Source organism: Dromiciops gliroides, chromosome 2, assembly GCF_019393635.1.
Source record: "Dromiciops gliroides isolate mDroGli1 chromosome 2, mDroGli1.pri, whole genome shotgun sequence".
In the NCBI taxonomy this organism is placed as follows: Eukaryota; Metazoa; Chordata; class Mammalia; order Microbiotheria; family Microbiotheriidae; genus Dromiciops; species Dromiciops gliroides.
Window position 1 is genome coordinate 332,166,397 of NC_057862.1, and position 21,517 is coordinate 332,187,913.

At 36.0% G+C, this 21,517-nt stretch overlaps 1 protein-coding gene across 2 annotated transcripts in view; it reads right to left on the reverse strand.

Annotated features, from left to right (window-relative positions):
• Nucleotides 1-1,513: 1,513 nt before the first annotated feature.
• Nucleotides 1,514-21,517, reverse strand: part of GABRB2 (gamma-aminobutyric acid type A receptor subunit beta2) — a 256,620-nt gene continuing 236,616 nt past the window's right edge. For both annotated transcript variants that reach the window (XM_043989223.1, XM_043989224.1), the window contains one exon: nucleotides 1,514-7,710. In XM_043989223.1, the coding sequence (XP_043845158.1) occupies nucleotides 7,363-7,710 (348 nt within the window). In that variant the 3' untranslated portion in view covers nucleotides 1,514-7,362. The remainder of the gene's footprint in view (nucleotides 7,711-21,517) is intronic.

Genomic DNA, 21,517 nt, shown 5'->3' on the forward strand with positions numbered 1-21,517 from the left:
CTCAGTTTCTTCACTCATAAAATGGAGAAGATAGTCATAGAATTTACCTTATGGGATTATTATAAAGAATATCCTTGGTAAATTTTAAAGCACTATATTAATATTTGATTAATCTTATTCTATATTCTAACTCCCTTTCAATTCCAATATCCAATATTCTAAAGTCCTTTCCAGCTCTAATAGTCTATGCTTGGTTTATTCTGTAGAATACTTAATACTATGCTGCATTTACTTACCATTTGTTTATTTCCAAGCTTACTTACTTACAAGTTCTTACTAAATGCTTTTTGAAGATGATAGTAATTCTCCAATAAAGAGAAGAATTAAGCAAAATTCTCAGTTAGAGAATCTTATTATTCTTTTCTCCCAACTTAAATATAAAAGATTCAGTTTAATGAGACTTTCACAAGTTAGTCGGTTCTGTAGAGCAATTTGGACCTATTCCCAAAGTGCTATAAAACTGTGCATGCCCTTTGATCCAGCAATACCACTACTAGGTCTATATCACAAAGAGATTTTTTAAAAAAGAAAAAAGGACCTATTCGTACAAAAATATTTGTAGCAGCTATGTTTGTGATGGCAAAGAATTGGAAATTGAGATGACCATCAATTAGGGAATGGCTAAAAAAGTTGTAGCATATGATTTTCACAGAATACTATTGTTCTATAAGAAATGATGAGCAGGATAATTTCAGAAAATCTGGATTTGCATCAACTGATGCAAAATGAAGTGAGCAGAACCAGGAGAACACTGTACACAGTAACAGCACTTTTGTAGGATGATCAATTGTGAATGACTTAGTTACTCTAATCAAGACAATGATCCAAGATAATTCCAAAGGACCAACAATGAAAAATGTCATCTACTTCCAGAGAAAGAACTGATGGAGTCTGAATGCAGATCAAAGCATACTATTTTTCACTTTATTTTTTTCCATTTTGGGGCATTTGTTTTCTTTAATAACATGACTAATATGGAAATGTTTTGCATGAGTGCACATGTATAACCCATATCAAAATGTTTACCATCTCAGGTAGAGGGGAGGAGGCAGAGGGAGGGAGAAAATTTGGAACTCAAAATTAAAAAAAAAAGAATGTTAATAATTGTTTTTATATGTAATTGGGAAAAAACCAAAGTATCCAAAAAAGTTATGGGATATTTTAAATACATATTGCTATAGTGATAAGAAAACTGTATTGAGAATCCAGAAATGTAGGCTTAAATCCCAGCTTTTTAACAAATTCACTGTATTACCCTGGGAAATTAGATTATTTCTTCCACTGGGTCTCAGTCTCTTCATCTATAAAGTGGGAATGTGGGTAAGGTTTGCAGGTTCCTTACAGTTCTTACATTCTATGGATTTGTACTACTCTAGTTTGTGATATATGCTGATTGGATCTACCCTCTTCTTTTCCTTTTTCCCTTCCCCTAATACTTTTGACATCACCATTCTACAATCTCACACAGAAGCAATATAAAAAGCCTTTCTAACACAATGAAGCACTATGTAAATCCTTTTAAGTTTTCTTTATTTATATTTTTAGTTCAAGAATTACACACTAGCCAACATTATTATATATTTACATGCTAAGACTGGCTGCGATAAGTTTAAATTCAAGAAAATATCTTTTATGTTCTACTCATTTACAACCACCATTTTCTTTTATGACCTCACTTATCCCAGAGGTTAGCAGTTCTTTTAAGAAAAACATGAAAATCTGATGCAATGATATCTGCTAGTATTTTGCATTTTCTAGCTGTTGAAAAATGTGCATTATGTGCATATAAGAAAGGCTACAAGGTAATTAGTAAGGCTGATCATGACTACATTGTAAAGCAGATTACTAAATTAAAAAAAAAAGACATCAGAATTATGCAGAGACATCAATAACAGAACCATTTAAACACCCATGCAAAGAAAAATAAAACATTAAGCAATTTACATGATAGGCAATTTTGTTAGAATTCATGGTATTGAAGGTATCTACACATAAATTAAAAATACAGAATTGACTAAGGAGAAATAGGGATATCTGGAACTCAGGAGAGATAACAGACATAGGTCGACTGCCCTCCAAACATTGGTGACACAGAGAGACTGGGAGCAAATCAGAGAAGGTAAACATGACAAAGAGAATGACTAAAAAGTGAAAACAAGACAGTGTTTCCCATCAATTCATATTTTTTCCCTCATTCCCTAAAGCACTTCAGAAAAAAAGATGTCTGTTATCATAATGTTGCATATATCTGGAGACATGTTCTATTTAAATCTCCATGTAGCTGATAGACATTTCAGAATGTTGCTATTCTTCTCTCTCTCTCTTTTTTCAATATTTTTGTTTTTCGACAAAGTAGAAAAGGACAATTTCTGAATTACTATGCCACTGATTCCTTATCATTTTTAACAAAGTTCCTAGTGCATTTTAAAAAGCTTTGCCTTTGGTGTTAAGCAGTGACTGGTTAGCTTTCCCTTTATATTCCACAATTCTGGAGTCTTTGGTTTTGAGGATCTGTAGAAGGACAGTCTTCTTAAAACAAGACAAAACAAAACAAAAAACAAAACAAAACCTATCAGAACTTTAATAATAGATTTCTGGAACATGCACTCTTCTCTGTAGTGAGATCAATATGACTCACTTTCTCTCAAAACTTAGTGCTTATCTATAACCTTATCTCTTCTTTGACTTCTTTCCTGGAAAAAAACAAAAACAAAAACAAAAACACAATCTTTTGCTAACTTTAAAGATTTGTACTGCTTCCTGCTACCTGTCACAGCTATACTCATTCTGCTATTGTGTTACTTCTAATACTATAACACCTCCTACTGACTTTAAAAAATAATTCAAAAATAAGTTGAGACTCTGTTATCTGTAATTCTGTACTATCCATGAAAAAGGGTGTTTAAATTACTCTGTTTGGGTACTGCAATTATAGTACTTAATAAAATGAAAAAGAAAATCACTAAACAATTACTGAATCTACTGACTGCTCATTTACAGCTTAATTATTTACAGGGATTTAGGACACAGTTTACCTAAACCATAGGGGAGAATCAGCATTTTGCCTTACCATAAAGTACAAATTAGAAGTTAAAAATGTTTAAGAAATCTGATGATATTTACAGATGTTCAGCTGAACTTATAATTGCACACATTACATGTTCTATATACACATAGCAAAATGGTTATGCTCACTATTGTTAAGAATAGTTTACCCTGGCCAACCCATCAGTTTATTTTCCTAGAAAGATTTGGTAGCAGAACTTTCCCTTGGTTTCCCTAGGACACATTTGTTTAATTTTTAAAATTGATAGTGGACAAATTGTTTTTAAGAGAGAGAGAGAGAGAGAGAGAGAGAGAGAGAGAGGGAGAGAGAGAGAGAGAGAGAGAGAAGAGAGAGAGAGAGAGAGAGAGAGAGAGAGAGAGAGAAAGTAGGCAAGTAGTGGAATTTAATTTAATAGTTTCAGATGTTGAGGTACAGTACTATTATAGTGTCAAATTGTGCAATGTTTTGTAAGAATTGTAATGCATTGATTGGTTGATATAGAAATGCCCAGTTACCCTGTATAGTTAGTTATTTCAACATATTGATTTTCCCCAAAGTAAAAAATATTCTTATACTGATTTAAGTGATAGAAACAAATCATATTAGCTTATTCCTTTTGCTGTCCAACATATAAATGCATATATAGGTATGTATGTTTATACTGATCTATATATACACATATGTACATGTGGATATGTCATAAGTTTGGTTTCCTTTTCTGTCGAGTTCTGTGTTAATTTAAGGACTGGAAACTCATTTACTTACTCAAAATTAATATTGTTGGATTTTTCATCAAAATGTGAATCTGGCCTAAAGTTAATCAGTTTGTTTCCCAGTTACAAATCCCCCCTTCACTTTCACTAGGCATTGTGCTTTTTTAGCTGATGATGTGTGTGTATGTGTTTGCATGTGTGTGTGTGTGCACATGTGGGTGTTTTCCTTAAGCTTTTAAACTAGAATATAAAATCTCAGAGAGATCTTTCACCTACTTTTCATTTTAGATTGATTTTTTAGAAGAATGAGAAGAGAATAGCAGATACCTAAATGACATTGGAGTTTTTTTCTCCCAGTTATTAGAGTGAAGAAGAAAGAAAAGTAACATTCCTTATGCAAACACAGAAATATGTTGCACTGGTTTTCAATTCTGAAAATGCATTTCATATTTGCTAGCAGTCATGTACAAGAGATATTTACAGGTTGAGATTCAAGATTTTGTTAAAACTTTGCCATTTTAAAGTCAGAATTTGCCCATGAATTTCATAAAGATGAAAAACACCTTAATTGCTGGCTGTCTGGCTGTTTTATACTCAAAAAGAAATATGTTTACTAATAGTCATATAATATCAGCATTACCTTTACATGGATTATTTTTTTTTACAAGTCCTCAGCTTTAACCATAAGAAAGCAGAATATCCAGCCTCATTCTGATTCATTTCTTCAAATACAGCATTAAACCACTCTCAGATATTCTCTCTCTAGCCAGATCAGAGAGTAAAATCCCAATCAAACAACTGAAGACGAGATGACTCAGTTGCTTTCATATGATCCAAGAGAGTGGTAGATAAAAGTCAACATAAGATTTACTCTCTTGGGTAACTCTGTATCATAAGGTCTCCTTTCCCTATTGTCTTCATCCCAACACAAGTTTGAGTGTAAATAGGATCTCCTACTTCATTTCCTTTAGAAATAACTGTCTTTACAAAGGTCCAATTGGCAGAGAGCAACTTGCTTTTGTCTGCTTTGTTCTAGGTTTGTCTGCTTAGTTCCTTTCACATTAGGCATTTTATTGCACCCATAACATGGCAATATTGAGGATTATTATGGCTTTTATGGTAATGGCAGGTAGCAGCCCTACTTACAGACTCAGACTTTTGCTTTTCCCTAGAACCAATCTGGCAGAGTTCAATCTCTTTGCTGTGTGTGTGTGTGTGTTTGTATTTGAGGTATTGAAAAACTCTCTCCATTACATATTTAACTTGTTACAGAAGCAGAAAACACTATTTATGTGATGACTAAGAACAAATCACTTGTGGGGAAAAGAAACCTTGGGGTTATTGTGAGGATTTCCTCTGTTATGAAACCATGCATAAGAACTTGACCATTCCTTCCTTGGAGCTATCACCACAGTGAGACTCAACAAATACAAGAATGGAGTTGCCAAAGAGATTTCCCAAACTCTGGCATATCTCTAGCCATATACTCATAAGGCAGATATGATAGTATGTCACCTCCTGCCAATAGACACAACCTGCTGCTTTAAATTCAGAACTAGATGTCTATGTGATAAAGCACCATTCCCAGCTAATGTTATAAATCAGCCATGAATAAATGGACATATAGGAGCTAGCTCATTCAATCTACTGGTGAACTCTAGCTCATAGATCCTTTCATGTCAAATTCTGTCTGTATTCTTAAACATGAATGCTGCTTAATAAAAAAGTAGCACCCACCCCTCCCACCCCCCCAAAAAAGAGGAAAAAACAAACTTCTGAAGTCATTCAGAAAATAAAGCTCTGTAAAATCAACCTATTTTCTACAAGATGGGCCAAATATCAGCCCTCCCATTTCCAAATAGTGTTTCAAATACAATGGCTTCGTTGAGAGGTATAGTCAGTGCGATGCAATGTGGTTGCTTTCTAAAGAAAAGCCCTTACAATTGAGCATGCCAAGGAAATTCTGCTGTCATCTCTTTTTCAGTCTCCATTTTCCCTTAAATGGACAGATTTTCACATACAAATTGAAATTATCCTTTCTTAAAAACAATCAAAACTATATCTTAATTCTTTTACCACTGATGTGGAAAATATGAAAGCAATCTTAATTACATGTAAGAGGAAAACAACTTACTGAACCCCCTAAAACCTATTTGCTAATATAAAGCTTTTTTTTTTCAAAAGAAGCAGCAATCAAATTTCAGAGAAAACAAAGAACACTTCACCTTTCTAAATAAATTCTTCATTTAAGAGTACATTATTCAATTCAGGAAACATATCATGGGGAGTAGTTAGCATGGGCTAAGGCAGGGAAATTCACCCTGTTTGTAAACTTACCAAGTTCCCACCCTGATACAAGAAGCAAGGCTCAAGCTAAATTCTTTGTCAAACATCTCAGGTACTACCGATTCCCATAATCTTGTTATTTTTTTTCTCTCCTCTAACCAGATTGCACATCAAGGTATCAGTAGATACAATACCCCAAAGCTTATGAAGTCGGATACAAATCTTGCTCAGTTCACCATTGGCCACTACGCTTTTTTCACATTGACCCTGATGCTGTATAGAGATGATCAAAGACATGTTTGGCTGCTTATATCTATTTTTTTTTAAATCTTTTATATCTTTAAAAAGCTTTCTCTGGTTTTCCTGGTGTTCTTTGAAGACTAACCTCATCCTTTCGAATAAAAGGCAGTGTGCAAACAATTTCTGTAGCCACCTGTAAAATAGTTTTCTTACAAAATGCCCAACCTCTTTCAGCTCCCCCTCAAACAAAGATCACATTTAAAACATAGCAGCCACCACCACCACCACTACCACCACCACTACCACCACCACTACCACCACCACCACCACCATAACAGTATCTTCTTTCTTAGTACAGGGTATTCTAACAGTAGTACTTTGCCAACATTTAGTGGAGCTAGAGAAGGCTACCTTGGTTTCCCTGACTTCCCAGACTGACTTCCTAATTACTTGCAACGGTGGCATTTTGCGTCAAATGCCTGTCTTTTATCAGTGAACTAACCAAAACCTTTGCAAAGTAGTGGGAAATAGTGACCCATCATCATCAATCATCATTATCACTCTAACATCACTTTATGATCTTCAGTACTATTTTTAACTTGTGTTGAAAGTATTCTCTGTGAACAGTGAACAATTTCTACGTATAATATCAATCTGACATATTCCCTTCCTTTAGAAATCAAACCATGGAGCAGCTAGACATGCCCATTACACAGGGAAATGACTCACACTGCTACTACACCTCATTAAGACTATCTCCCCAATACTTTCCCACTTGTATAGGTTGAGTGAGTCCTAAGCAAATAAAATGGAAACAGCATGTCAGAACTGAATTTGGCCATCACACACCAAATGCACTTCTATTTTAACTGGGAAAAATACATAGATTGTAGCATAAAGAAGTGTTTAGCAGAAGCAATCCAAATAGTATGAAATGAGCCGCAGAAGAGGCCAGCAACTAAGGTGTTTTAAAATCTTTTTTTTTTCCTGAAAAGATTTTTTTTCCAAGTCCCACTTTTGGCTGTACAACCAGTTTGAAGAGAAATCCAGTCTTTTGTTCCCATGAGATGCTACTTTTTAGTTCACATAATAAAGCCAATAGACAATATTGAAGAAGGAAAAAACAACAGGAAAGAATATACGCGACCATCGATCTATGGCATTTACATCAGTCAAGTCAGGAATGGTGATTTTCAGTTGGGAGGCGCGTCTCCGTAGTCTGCTCTTCTTTTGTGCCACATGTCGCTCTAGGGCATTGCGGCCAAAGCTGTGTCTGGGTAAGCCAGCTTTCCGGTACTGGATACTTGAAGCATCATAGGCCAACATAGTGCTTCTTGGATCTCCTAGTCCCATCACAGCCTCAGAGGTGGCCATTTCATTTTTTATTTCAAGGGTGCTCAGCAAGATGTTTTCATGTGGGTCCATCTAAAAAAAAGAAGCACCAACAAAATCAATGAGGAAATAAATATATACATATTGAGCACCTTCTATGGGTAAGATGTGCTAGGAGCTGAAAGGTTACAGAAAAGTATGAGTCACATCCTAAAGAAGTTTATAATTTAAGTGGGATGTCAAATATCTGAATAATTAAATTATATGAATTAGCAATTCATTAGCAATGTGAAATTATATATATGAAACATGATGAGTTATTGACAATTAATTGACAATAAGTGATATACTATAGAGATATTCACAATTACTAACAACTAGGAAATGACTTTGTTCATTTGGGTGGCCAAGACAAGATGGGCAGAGGACAAAGTACCATCGTAATTTAAGCCCGAGGAATAGAGGTCAAAATATTAAATGACTTGTAAGAATCAGTATGAGAGTGCAGGACAAGGTTCTTGAAATTTAGGGTTCTTAGTGACATAGCAAATAGGCTTGGTTTAGTGGGAAGAATACTGAGATATATGTCTGCTTTTTGAGTGACTTACATTGCAGCATTGGTCACTATATCTAATCTCTTATAATGAAACATTTTCTAGTGGAAAGGAAAACATTTGTATAATTTGATCAATATCATTTTAGAGACTTTCAGTGATGATTATGGTAGGGAAATTAGTTCTCCATCATATATCCCAATAATAAATATTAGAGAGATTTAGCACATATTGATTTCTACCTAAGTTAATGCAACTATATAATAATGGAAAAATGCTCTTGATGGGGTATAGACCCTTACCTATACAGATATATGGGCAACTGGCAAAGCAGGTGAGAGGTTCATGGAGGGTTTAATGACCTAGGTTGCCCGGATTGGTATAGCAACAGCCAGATATTGCTTACATATACCAGTAATGATTTCTTAAGTGCAGGTTGATAAGTGAATTGATAACATAACACCATAAAGGTAAACCTAAGAATTGTTTTGAAAATAACCACTGTAAATTAACATTAATCCAGTATTCTAGGCTAAGAAATTCTACCTGGAAGACAAGTCAGACATCTTCCTACTTGATACATGAAAGATGTGTGGTTTCAAATTGTGTGGGCTCTTTATCCATCAACAAAAGCTCTTCAGGAGCTGTAGGCCCCAATTCATCACCATATGCTCTGTCTTCTGAGCATCATGCCACTTAAGATCATAGATCCAGAGAGAGAAAAGACCTCAAAAGCCATGTAGTGCAACCCCTTGGTTTCATATATAAATGAAAACTGAAGCCCCAGAAGGTGAAATGATTTGCCCAAGGTCATACAGGCTATGAGTAACAAAGGCAAGATCTGACCATGGTCCTTTGACTCCCAATGTACTATTATGATTGCTTGGCTAGGTTGGTAATTGAGTGACAGATTTCTAATGCATCACCAGTCTCGTTATTTGAAGCTTCCCAGCCTGGCAGTGCTGCTCAAGCTTGTGTTCTGCTGCATCATCTTCATATGAACACTAAATCATAATGAGGCAGGTCTTTTGGACTACAATTCAGTCAGTCAATAAAACATTTAAGTGTCTGCAATACCTTCATTTTGCAGCTGAGGAAACTGAGGCCTTGAGAAAGAAAATGTCCTTTTCCAGGTCATTTCCTCTATATAGATCAGTGATAGAACCAGAACGCAAACTCAGATCTCCTGGCAGCTATGGTTATTCTTGTTGTTGTTTCATCTTTTTAGTGCAAGTGCAATTGGTATAAACTCATAGCAGTGCTGGCATATGTGTTCCAGGCACTGTGATAAATGCTGAGGATACAAAGACAATTAAAAGACTATGCCTGCCCTGGATTCAGGAGGACCTGAGTTAAAATCTGACCTCATACACTTGACACTTACAAGCTGTGTGACCCTGGGCAAGTCACTTAACCCTCTGTGCCCCACAAAACAAAAAGACTATGTCTGCTCTCAAGGAGTTGGCCATCTAATGGGCAAGGCAACATGCAAACAATTATGTATGAACAAACTATCTATAGTATACATAGGGAGTCATGAAAAGAGAGAAGGCAATAGACCTATGGGAGACCAGGAGAGGCTTCCTGTATAAGAGGGAGCTTAAAGGAAGCCAGGGAAGCCAGGAGGCAGAGATGAGGAAAGAGAGCATTCCAGGCATGGGGGACAGTCAATGAAAATGTCCAGAGTTGGGAGGTGGAGTGTTTTGTTTGAAGAACAGCAAGAAGGCCAATGTCACTGAATCTCAGTGTACACGAAGAGTAGGAAGAGGGAGGCATAAGAGATAAGATGTAAGAAGACTGGAAAGGTGGTGGGGCAGTTTATGTAGGGTTTTGAATTTCAGAGGATTATATATTTGATCCTGGAGGTGATAAGAAACGAGTGGAGGGGTGTGTGTGCATGTGTGTATGTGTGTGTGTATGCATGTCTGTGTGTGTGTGTGTGTGTGTAGTGATATGGTCAGAACTGCATTTTAGGGAGATCACTCTGACATCTGAGGGGAGGTAGGCATGTGGCACTCTATCACTATACAGAGAGACTATCAAAATGCTCACTTCACTTAGCATCAGTTCATATAACTCTTCCCAGGTTTTTCTTAAACTACCCTGCTTTTTCATTTCTTATAGTATAATAGTATTCCATTGCAAGCATATGTCATAAATTGTTCAGTCATTCCCTAATTCATGAGGAATCATTTCGATTTCTGGGGGCATTTTTCAGTAGCTGAACATTATATAAGAAAGAATGAGGTTGTCATTTAATTTTTTAAAATCTTTTTTTATTGAACATGTGTGGTTGCTTCCATTTTGGACACTATCATCTGCTGACAGGAATAAGACCTAACAAAAAAAGTAAGGGTTGAACATCACACTAACTTCCAGAGTAGATCTGGTTTAAATGATTCTTTATTTTAAAGGAGATGGGGGTGACCTCTTTCTGACTTATTGAACTGGCTCTGATGGCTTTAAGGGCAAAAACAGCCTGGCTATAGGGAAAGAGAAAAGAAAATTTTGATTTTGCTTTGATGTCTTAAAGGAAAACAAATGCAAAATAACAATAGCTTTGAAAGATTTAAGAATACTGATCAACAAAATGACCAACCATGATTCCAGAAGACTGATGATGAAGAATGGTATTTACTTTCTGACAGAGAAGAGATGAACTCAAGATGCAGAATGAGACACATTTTTGGACCTGGTCAAATGTGGAAATCTGTTTTGTTTAATAGGTATATTTGTTATTAAGGTTTTGTTTTTATTTTCAATGTGGGAAAGTTAGGTGGAAGAGAAAGAAGAAAAATATTTTTAATTGAAAAAGTAATTTTAAAAAGAGGGGGAAAAGCCCATACTACAAAGATGGCAATATAGTTTTATTTCCCTTTGGTCATTTATTAGATTATGATCATAAGAAAATTACTTAATCTAAGGTCCTCATGTAAAATGGGCTTTAGCAGATCATCTCTTAAAGATTCTAGAAGCTCTATGACTTTTTAAAAATAATATTCTGTTATTTGTTGTGTTTTTGAACAGGATGCCCATGTGCCTGTGGTAATGCAATGGAATGATCCTGATGGAGACATGATGAACTGTATTTTCACATGACAAATGGAAATCTGGGGATGAGTATAGGCACAGATATGAAGCAAAAAGTCCTTGAAATGCTTTGAAATCAATAGATGGAGAGGACTCTCTCCAAGAAGTGCAGTTATGGAATTTCTAGCAGTGAGGAAGGAATCAGACATTCAAACATTCCATGGAGAAATATGTGGGGGTTGGAATGAAGGAAGGAATGAAGATTAGGCTTAAATTTATACCCAAAGTGGATTTCATGTTGCATAAAACATAGGTACCCTCATAAAGATAGGGTGGTAGAAAAGAGGTTGAAATCTTGTTGACAAGGTTGACAGCTCCCTGATAGGCTAGTCAGTAAGATGTACTTTGAGCCTTATCTCAGCTTACTGGGGATATAGGTAGAGCAACTGTTCCATGAATTAACTCAGTCCAAATCTGCCTTTGCTAGAATTATTGACATTGTTTATATGGATGGTTTCCAATGCATTCAATATTTTGCATTGAATTTCACTTAGGCACTGGAAACAAAAGTAAGCACTTGCTTGGATATTTTATAGTTTTTTTTTCCTTTGGTCAACAAATTAAATGAATGACTAAAAGACAATTGTGTTTGAATGGATCAGATTGACAAAGTGTCTATGTGAAATTGCTCATATTGTCTATAAAGATGTTCAAGAGCCTGTATCTTCAACAGTTTCTCTGAATGAGAATTTTCATTCTAGTGACACAGTTTTCCAGTTTATGATGCCCACTACATTCAACAAGTAAATGACTAAATTGACTATACAGCATAAAGGCAAATGAATAATTCATGCACATGATTAAAACCACATGACAAGTGCCCTAGATTTTAGGTGTTCTAATAAGTACCTGCTCTCCAAGGTTCAGATTTGGTTTAAGGAAAACTAAAGGCCAAACGTCCCTGACTTATAGTCTGGGCTCTGAGTTGTGGTCCATCATCCTAGGTTTCTAGAGTTGGCAAAACATATGCAAATAAAATAATTCTTTTCTAAAATACTCTTTCCCCTCCCATCCTATTCCTGGGTTTAATCATCCTTTGAGTGGGTTTCCAGTGCTTACCAATTTAAAAATAGTTTCTGGAAAAATCTGAAAAAAACCAAGCTTGCTTCTTTTCTAAAGATCCCAGTATCCTTACTATTATTTCATATAAAACTGTGTGAACTGGGACAGTGCTCACAAGTCAGCCAGTTGTCTCATAAGAACTGGAAGTATTTTTCTCTATGGCTCTTGAAATAAAAGTATTTTTTCCAGATCCTGTCCACTGAGATTGCTGCTACATTAACAGCAAACCTGGATTATTTAAACTTTCCTGTTTTTTTATCCTTACCATCCTCTTCCTTTTTTCTGATAAGAAAAAACAAATTTGGTAAAAAAAAAATTATAACAACAATGAAAGTAACAAGAACAACAATGATAGTTAACACTTTACAGTTTGCAAAGTGAGTTACATGGTATCTCATTTGATCCCTTGAGAAATGACCTACTTTGCTTAAAAGGCTGAATGCTCATACCTATAGAAACTGTTATTATTATTGTAACAAAGAGTTGTCCCTATTTATACACAATACTTGAGTTGCAAGAGGATCATCTCTGAGTTTGCCTGTTACTTTGCTGAACTTCAGTTACACAGAAATGTTCAGTGAAGATATCCTTAACCTTGCACTATCTCACTTCGATATGTAGACTATCTCATTCGGTGATATCCCCTTGAATGTTTATTTCTAGAGCTTTCTTGAACTTCTGTTCAAGATTGCCACTCTTCATATGAGACTCTAAGAAATACCAATTTAATGTTTAAAAGCACTGGAAATAATTCAAATTCTATACCACCACCTTGAGTCTCCCAGATAGGTTGACAATATGAACTTCTGCACTTGTTCAGGTAACTCTTAACTTTCCAGTTTCAAATTAATGTGTGTGATGAGTGGGTGAATGATTTTGCTTTATATCTGACTTATTCACCAATCTCTGCCATGAAATGCCATCATGACATAAGTGACACTTGAAAGACAACGGTTATGAACTATTATTCCTCTGGGAATATACAAAGTGCTCATTCCAAAGGAAAAAAGAAAACATACCACAAATACCTAACCAGTGCTCAAGATGACAGAAGGTTAACAAAAGGTCACACAACTGAAAATGAAGTGGGGAATCAAGGTAAGTCAATTAGTGTCTATAACTTTTCCAATTCATTCAGTATAAAGCATCAAAAGAATGAAAAGAAATAATGAAATGGGAATGGGGTTCAGATACTAATAGCTAAATTTTATATAGCACCTGCTATGTGCCAAGTACTTTATAATTATTATCTCTATCTGATCCTTACAATAACCTTGGGAAGCAGGTGCTATTATAATCCCCATTTTACAGATGAGGAAACTGAGGCAAACAGAGGTTAAGTGACTTTTTCAGGCTTATCCAAGGAGTAAGGATCTAAGGCCAGATTTGAACTTAGGCTTTCATGACTTCAGGCCCAGCATTTCATTCACTGTGATATCCAGCTGCTTCTAAGAATTTAGCTTGAAGATGATGATCAAATCTTATAGATTTTTGTGTGCCTAGAAGCAGGAGAATAGACTTATTTGACCAAGGCCAGTTGTAAAATACACCGACCTTATTTTTTCCTACTTTATTAATATAATTTAGGAAGTTTGTTACTTATTACATATGTATATTAGTAAATCAGTTAACCAATCAAAAATCATGTATTAAACATTTACTGTGTGTCAGGCATTTAGATGTTGGGGATACATACAAAAGCAAAAACAGTCCCTATGCTCAAGGATCTCCCATTCTAATGACAGAGATGACACCTAATTAACTATGTGATATGGCTATAGCTATAGAAATATATGAAGTAGATGAAAGGTATTCTCAGATGGGAAAGCACTAGAAACTGAGGGACAGTCAAAGCCCTCCTGAGAAAGGTAGAATGTGATCTCAGACTTAAAGGATAGTCAGCAAAACTAAGAGATGGAGGTGAGGAGAACATTCCAGAGATGGGGAAATGGCTGATTCAAAGGCACAAAGACAGGAGATGCAATGTTATATTTGTGGAACAAGTAGTCCTCCAATACAACTGGACTGTAGGGTACATATAGGGGAGTTATAAGGAGACTGAAAAGGTATAAAAGGGTCAGATTGCGAAGAACTTTAAATGCCAAACAGAGGAATTTATATTTGATCCTGGCAATAATAGGGAGCTATTTAAATTTTTTGGGGAGGGGGAATAACATGGGTAGACCTATGCTTTGGAAAATTCAATTTGGCAGTTGATTGGAGGATAGATTGAAGTGGGAAAAGACTTGAAGCAGGGAGACCAATTAAAAGGCCATTTCAATAACTTGGGTGAAAGTTAATTAGGTCCTTAATTAGGACTCTGTGAATGGAAAAGAGAAGTACATGAAGAATTTTGGGAAGGAAGAAACAAAATTTGGCAACAGATTGTATATGTGGAATAAATGAGAGTGAAGATTCAAGTATGACATTGTGATATCTATGTTGTCACCTTGTAGAATTATAAGATGATAAAGCCTGACAGTAATAGGGAAGTTCACAATGGAGGAAGATTTAGAGAAGAAATATGAGTTCTGTTTGGGGCATGTTGAGTTGAGTTTCAGCTGCCTATAAGACATTAAGTTAGAGATGTCCAAAAAGTAGTTGGTGATGAGGACCTGGAATTTAGGAGAGAGACTTGGGGTGGACATATGGCTCTGGGAACCATTTGTATGGAGATAATAATTGCACATATTAGAACTAATGAGATCACCAAGTGAGAAAGTATAAAGGGAAAGGATAAGAGAACTCAAGTTGGGGCTTTAGGGACCAGTGAATAAAATTCCAATTGTTTTGTTTTTGGCTCTTTAAGTATTCATATGAAGCCATCCTAAGATTAACCAAAGAATCACAAAATCTTAGAATTGTACGTGATCTCAAAGACCATTCAATTATAATCTCAACCATATTTTTCAAAAATCCCTTCTCACAGCAAAAACAACAATAACAACTACCTCTGGGAAGTAGTTATCCAGATTTTGCTTAGAGACCTCTAGTGGGTGGGAATCTAATACCTACCAAGCAAATATTTAATCTTTATATAGCACTCATTTCCTCATATTACTTTGTAATCAATTCTTAGCAATTTCTATCTATTACTCTATAGTTCTGCCTCTAGGGAGAAGAAAATAAAAGACCAAGATGGCTTTCAGATAAATAAGAATTTATGCAGGGCTTTGCAGTGAGAAAACATCTAATAAATTTGAGTTGACTAGTTGGCTGCTGCCATTTTTAAAAAAAAATTCTATTTGGGGCAGCGAGGTGGCACAGTGGATAGAACACTGGTCCTGGAGTCAGGAGTACCTGAGTTCAAATCCGACCTCAGACAATTCCTAGCTGTGTGACCCTAGGCAAATCACTTAACCTCAATTGCCTCACTAAAAAAAAATAAAAAATAAAAAAAATTATATCTGTGGTCCAACTAAAGTACGTGCAGGTGGCTTCCAACATTTCCTTTTAAAAAAATATAATTTAAATACAGATGTGGCTGAATGCTTTAGAGGAAATGACACTGGATATAAGTTCTAATAAAAGTCCTGGCACTCACAAGCTTAAGACATTAGGCAAGTAGTAGTAGTAGTCGTAGTAGTAGCAGTAGCAGTAGCAGCAGCAGCAGGAGCAGCAGGAGCAATAACTAGGTTTTGTATAATGTTTCAATGTTTTCAAAGTGTTTTTCATAACAGCCCTGTGAAGTAGGTGCCATTATTGTCTCCATTTTACAGATGAGGTAAGTGAGGCCGAGAGAAATTAAGTGACTTGCCTAGAGTCATTAAATGACTTGTCCAGGATCTAAGACAGAATGTGAACTCAGGTCTTCTAGTTTCCAATTTCATTGTTCTAACCACTGTGAAACCTAGCTGCAAGTCTTTTAATAATTCACCTGTACATAAATTTATAGTTTGCAAGGCACTTTCCTCATAATAAATCATTGAATTATGTTTGCACAAATTTTATAGAGGAGAAAATCGAGGTTCAGTGGTGAAGTACTTGGTCCACACTTACATAATTATTAGTAGGCATCAAAGCTGGAGTCAAAACAAATTCTTTTGACTTCAAGTCTAATGTTCTTTATTTTTTTACAGTTACCTTGTTCTTTCTAACATATTGAATTATGAAACATTATCAATTTATTCTTCTCTAAACTCAGAGGGCTAGATTAGATGATCTCTTAAACTCCTATAATAATCCTAACATTGTATGATATTTTTGTTTTTCAAGTGCAAATGGTCTGCCATTTTCCTTTAGTTTGAAATTACTTGTGTAGTGCACTGAAGAATAGAAGAATAAAGGAAAAACAAGATTTACTCCAGGATTTCTATCAGACAGGGAATTCTAGAGTCCCTGAGATGCCAAACAAACATTGTTTGTGATTAAGGTTACTTCTCATCCATTTGTTCTTATTTCATCCAATTAATTTCTCTTAGAATTTTATTCCTCTTTGACCATTTGTTTCTTCAAGGTTCCTTTATCTTTGAATACAATCTGTGACAGATATAGATACACACACTTTGTGTGTGAGTTAAGATTTTTTTTGTTTCTGTTACAAATAAATTGTGTCATTCATGAGATATGTGTATACATATAAATAATATACTTTTGGAAAGGCTAGCTTTGTCTCTAGGAGCTCAACCTAAAATCAACAGCAACCACTACTCACATTTCTATAATAACAACTTATATTTCAATTATATTTCAATTACTTTTTCAAAAGGTTTGCAAAAGTTTTCTCACAATACTACTATGAAAAAGGCAGTGCAAGTATTATTACCCCCATTTTACAGATAGGCTTCAAGATATGAAGTATCAGAGTCAAGATTTATACCTATATCTCTTAATTTGGAGTCTAGTTCTTTGTATAGGCAGCTCCCTGAATAAGGCACAGCCTAATTGATTCAACTTATACTGAAGATAAAATAAACCATACATCTTTTTATAATGTTATTTAAAAGTGGTTTTTTTTTTTTATAAAAAGTTTGGGACGAGGGGCAGCTAGATGGCGCAGTGGATAGAGCACCGGCCCTGGAGTCAGGAGTACCTGAGTTCAAATCTGGCCTCAGACACTTAACACTTACTAGCTGTGTGACCCTGGGCAAGTCATTTAACCGCAATTGCCTCACTAAAAAAAAAAATGGGACGTGTTCTGTATCCTCAAAGAACAAAGGAATAAATCTAGAAAACTGGGATTACCTATGTACTTTCATGGGTACCAGGTTATTCTATTTTTTTTCTGAGATAGAAGGGAAATGACTTTAAAGAGTTACTGGTACCAAAGGAGGCAGCTAGGCACCTAGCTGTGCCACCCTGAGGAAGTCACTTAACCCTCTTGGCCTCAGTTCGTCATCTGCAAAATGAGCTAGAGAAGGAAATGCCAAACTATTCCAACAACTGAACAAAAACAACAACAAGGTCCCAAAGATGTATGGAATAAATCCAGGTTAAAACACTGAACATACTTGAGTCCAAAACTATATTTAACCAATTCTAGGGAAGTAGGTATGTGAAGCAACTTTGTCCAATCCCAATAAATCAAAAAGGTTTTAATACTTAGGAGAGTTAGGTGATCCTGAGGAGTTCTACACTGTGAAAGTCCATTTTTTTTTTTTTTTGCTAACTTACTGACTCAAAGCCCACACAGGATAGAGAGACTTGAGTTTATATTTTCCTTAGTAGGTTCAGACATGTTAATTCATTATAGGTGATGATGTCTCACTGGAGTATTCCAAATGGACCATTTCATATTCACTATTTTCTAATCTCTTTTCCTGCCCCATATAAGAATGTGGAAAGATTTTCCAAAGAAAGACTTGGAAAGCCATGAGGAAATGATTATGGTAGTACTCCATTCTACCCTCAAACCCATGAAAAGAGAGTTAGGTAGCTTCTGGTCAATTTTCCACTCTTACACCCTAGAAGCCACAGTGGAAAGGAGGGATGAGAAGTCTGCCATTTGGTAGATAGATGAACCAGGCAAGTCTTCAACAATGACTGGCAAATTGGGAACCCATGGTTTGATTCTAACCTAGGAGGGAGCATGGCACAGTGGAAAGAGAAATGGATTTAGGCATTCAATGACCTGTATTTGATTCCCACCACTGGCACTTACTAGTTTTATGACTCTGGTCAAAGCAATTACTGCTTGAACTTCAGTTCCCTCAGCTTTAAAACAGGACTGATATTATCTGCCTTACCTACTTTAATGTGTTGTTGTGAGGATCAATGGAAATTAATTTAAAACATTTTGTAAACCTTGAAACTGCTTAAATGGAACCTCTTATTATGTGTTTTGTTTGTCAATGTGCTGCACTTATGCCTGAAAGATGAAGCTCTAGAGGAAGGCTTCAAATGAGTTGGGGCAGTGCTCAATGGGGAACATATGAAAATTGATGGCCAAGAATTTCATTAGAGTAAGAATTTCATGAATAAGTTTGGATGTATTGTAATTTGCATTGGGGCAGAGAGTATACAAGATAATGAAGTCACAGCTCCAATGAAGGGTTATTCCATTCAACAAATTCAAAAAAACCTTTAATCACCTACTATGTGACAGCAACTAGGCCCTAGCTACTGAGGATTCAGACAGAGCACTGAAATGGTCCCTGATATCAAAGTACTTGAATTCTCCTGGAAAATACAGCATGTGCATAGATAACAAATACAAGGTAATTTGAAAAGTATTAACAACTGAGAGATTTAGGAAAGGTTACACAGATGAGTGTAGAAGTAGACATGATTCCTGCATTACAGGCCTGGGTAAGATGTGGGGAGATCAAATGCTGAGCTCAAAGAATAGCTCACAGTTTGGGTTATAGTAAGTATTTCTAGGACCTTAGACTCCCTCTGAATTTCTCCTGTGCCCTGACTGTGGACCTGAAAAACCTTATAGGAACATTAGCTTTGCCCAGTGGTCTGAGAGAATGCTCTCATATTTACAGACTATCTAACACTCCTGCTAATGTAGCATCCTTGGAGGCAGAGAGAGTTTGGATTCTGCAAGGATCTTGGCAGGATCAACTCTGGGAAGAGAGCCAAGAGCCCCAGGTTTAATTCCTAGCTCCCACAAGGTAATGTGACATTGGAAAAGAAGATGGCAAAGCTCTTCCCATCTTAGTGTCACTATCTGAAAATCTCTTCTCTATAGAGTGTGTGTATACACACACACACACACACACACACACACACACATACACACACACATAATAGCAGTTAAAGTAATCTCTAGGTCTAATTTTTTTACAGTCTTAAATTGGTTTTCCCTTAACCTAGTACCATTTTGTATCTACCACTGCCTATTCTCCCTCTGTTCACAGGTTAAGGACGCATGTCTGCAGGACATTCTGTACAAGGAGACACCTGTGAACATCTAACAAATATCCTTTTGAAAGTGGAAAAGGGGATTGTTTAGTTTCCCTGAGGTCCATGGAACATGCCCATCTTTCTTGGGTCTGCTTTAATGGCTTATCTTGGGCTTCTGAGGACACACACACACACACACACACACACACACACACACACACCACTGGGATAGAGGATCTGTGTGTGCATGAGAGGCAACAGGAAAAAGTGACATGGTTTTTGTCATATACCATGAACTCACACAAATTCATGTGCTTTGAAGCATGTTGATATGCTGTCTCTTAAGGACATTGAAATTAAGCAAAACTTCTTAAGTAACTATGGTAGCTACAGAGCACGGTGCCTGGCACACAGTAAAACACTTAAATGCTTATTGGCTGAGGATTGACAATGGTAAATATAATTACCAGATAAATCCCTTCATATCAGATACCAAAACAATAAAATGTCTGCATTGCAAAGTGATTTTCACATCCCACACAACAGATTGTTTCCATTATGACTGACAGGACTTCAAGGAACTATAGAGATTGTCTAGTTCAACCTTGACTTTTACATAGATAGAAATTGAAGTGTCTTGCTCCAAGGCACAGCAGGTTGGTAAAGGATGCATATTCACATCTCCTGACTCCTAGTGCAGGGACAATTGATATGTTCATGGGACAATTGTCCAGTAACAATTCATTGGGAACTATAGGGATTGTGAATAAGTCATAGGATGAAAGAACTTAGAGCTGAAATTATCCTTAGAACCATATAGTTCAATCCTTTTCCTATATTAATCAGGGAATTTGGGACATAGATCTTCAATGACTTGTCCAAGGTCGAACAGATAGCATCTGTCAAGATTCAAACCAAGGACCTCAAAATGAAAATACAGGTGTATTTCTGTTTTATGGAGTTGGAGAGGGATGATGAGCAGGATAAAAGTAAGTTCACCAAATCTTAGTTGGAAAGGATATCAATTTGTCTAGCCCATTGTGTATTTTCATGGCAATCTCTTCTACATATTATGCGACAGGTACAGTGCTAGTAGTAGTTATCCAATATCTTCTTCAAGGACTCCAGGTAAAGGGAGTCTACTCTATTTTGGACAACACTAATTGTTGGGAATTTTTTTTCTTTATATTGAAGTTGTAACTTCTGCCCAATGTTCTTAGGTCTGTCCTCTGGATCCAACTCTAATATCTCTTCCATATAATAGTGCTTCAGATACTTGAAGGTGCTTATCATGTCCTCTTTTCTAGAACAGATATCCCCAATTCTTGCAAATGTTCCTCATATGTCAAGATCTCTAATCCCTTAACAATCCTGGACTTCCTTCTCTGCATATGATCCAGTTTACCAATGCCCTTTCTATAAAAAATAAAGGCAATACATCACATATGGTGTTACTAGGGAAGAATATTGGGACTATCCTTACTCTTGTATTCAAGTTCCCAGTAAAAATCTTATATTTGTTAAACTTTTTTGTATGAACAAAAATATAGTGCTCCTCAGCTTCTTAAATCCATATTATTAGATATTAGCATAGATCTAGCTTGACAAGATCTTTTTGGGTCCTGATTCTAATATCTAATGTTTTGTGTAGTACACATCTGATAAGCATGTCATCTATGTCTAGACAAACTAGGTGATCTCTAATTTCACCCTCTTCCCTACCAGCTCTAGCATTCTTTGTTTCTACAAGTGTGGAGAGTTATTGAGTCAATCAATCAACTACTCCATCTAAAGGAAATTGGAAAGATGCTACACCCTGATGATTTTTTCAGGTGACAACAATCAACAGAGTTGTGAACTGGTAGTGGTGGTGGAAAAGGCCTAGATATCAATCAATTGTAAGC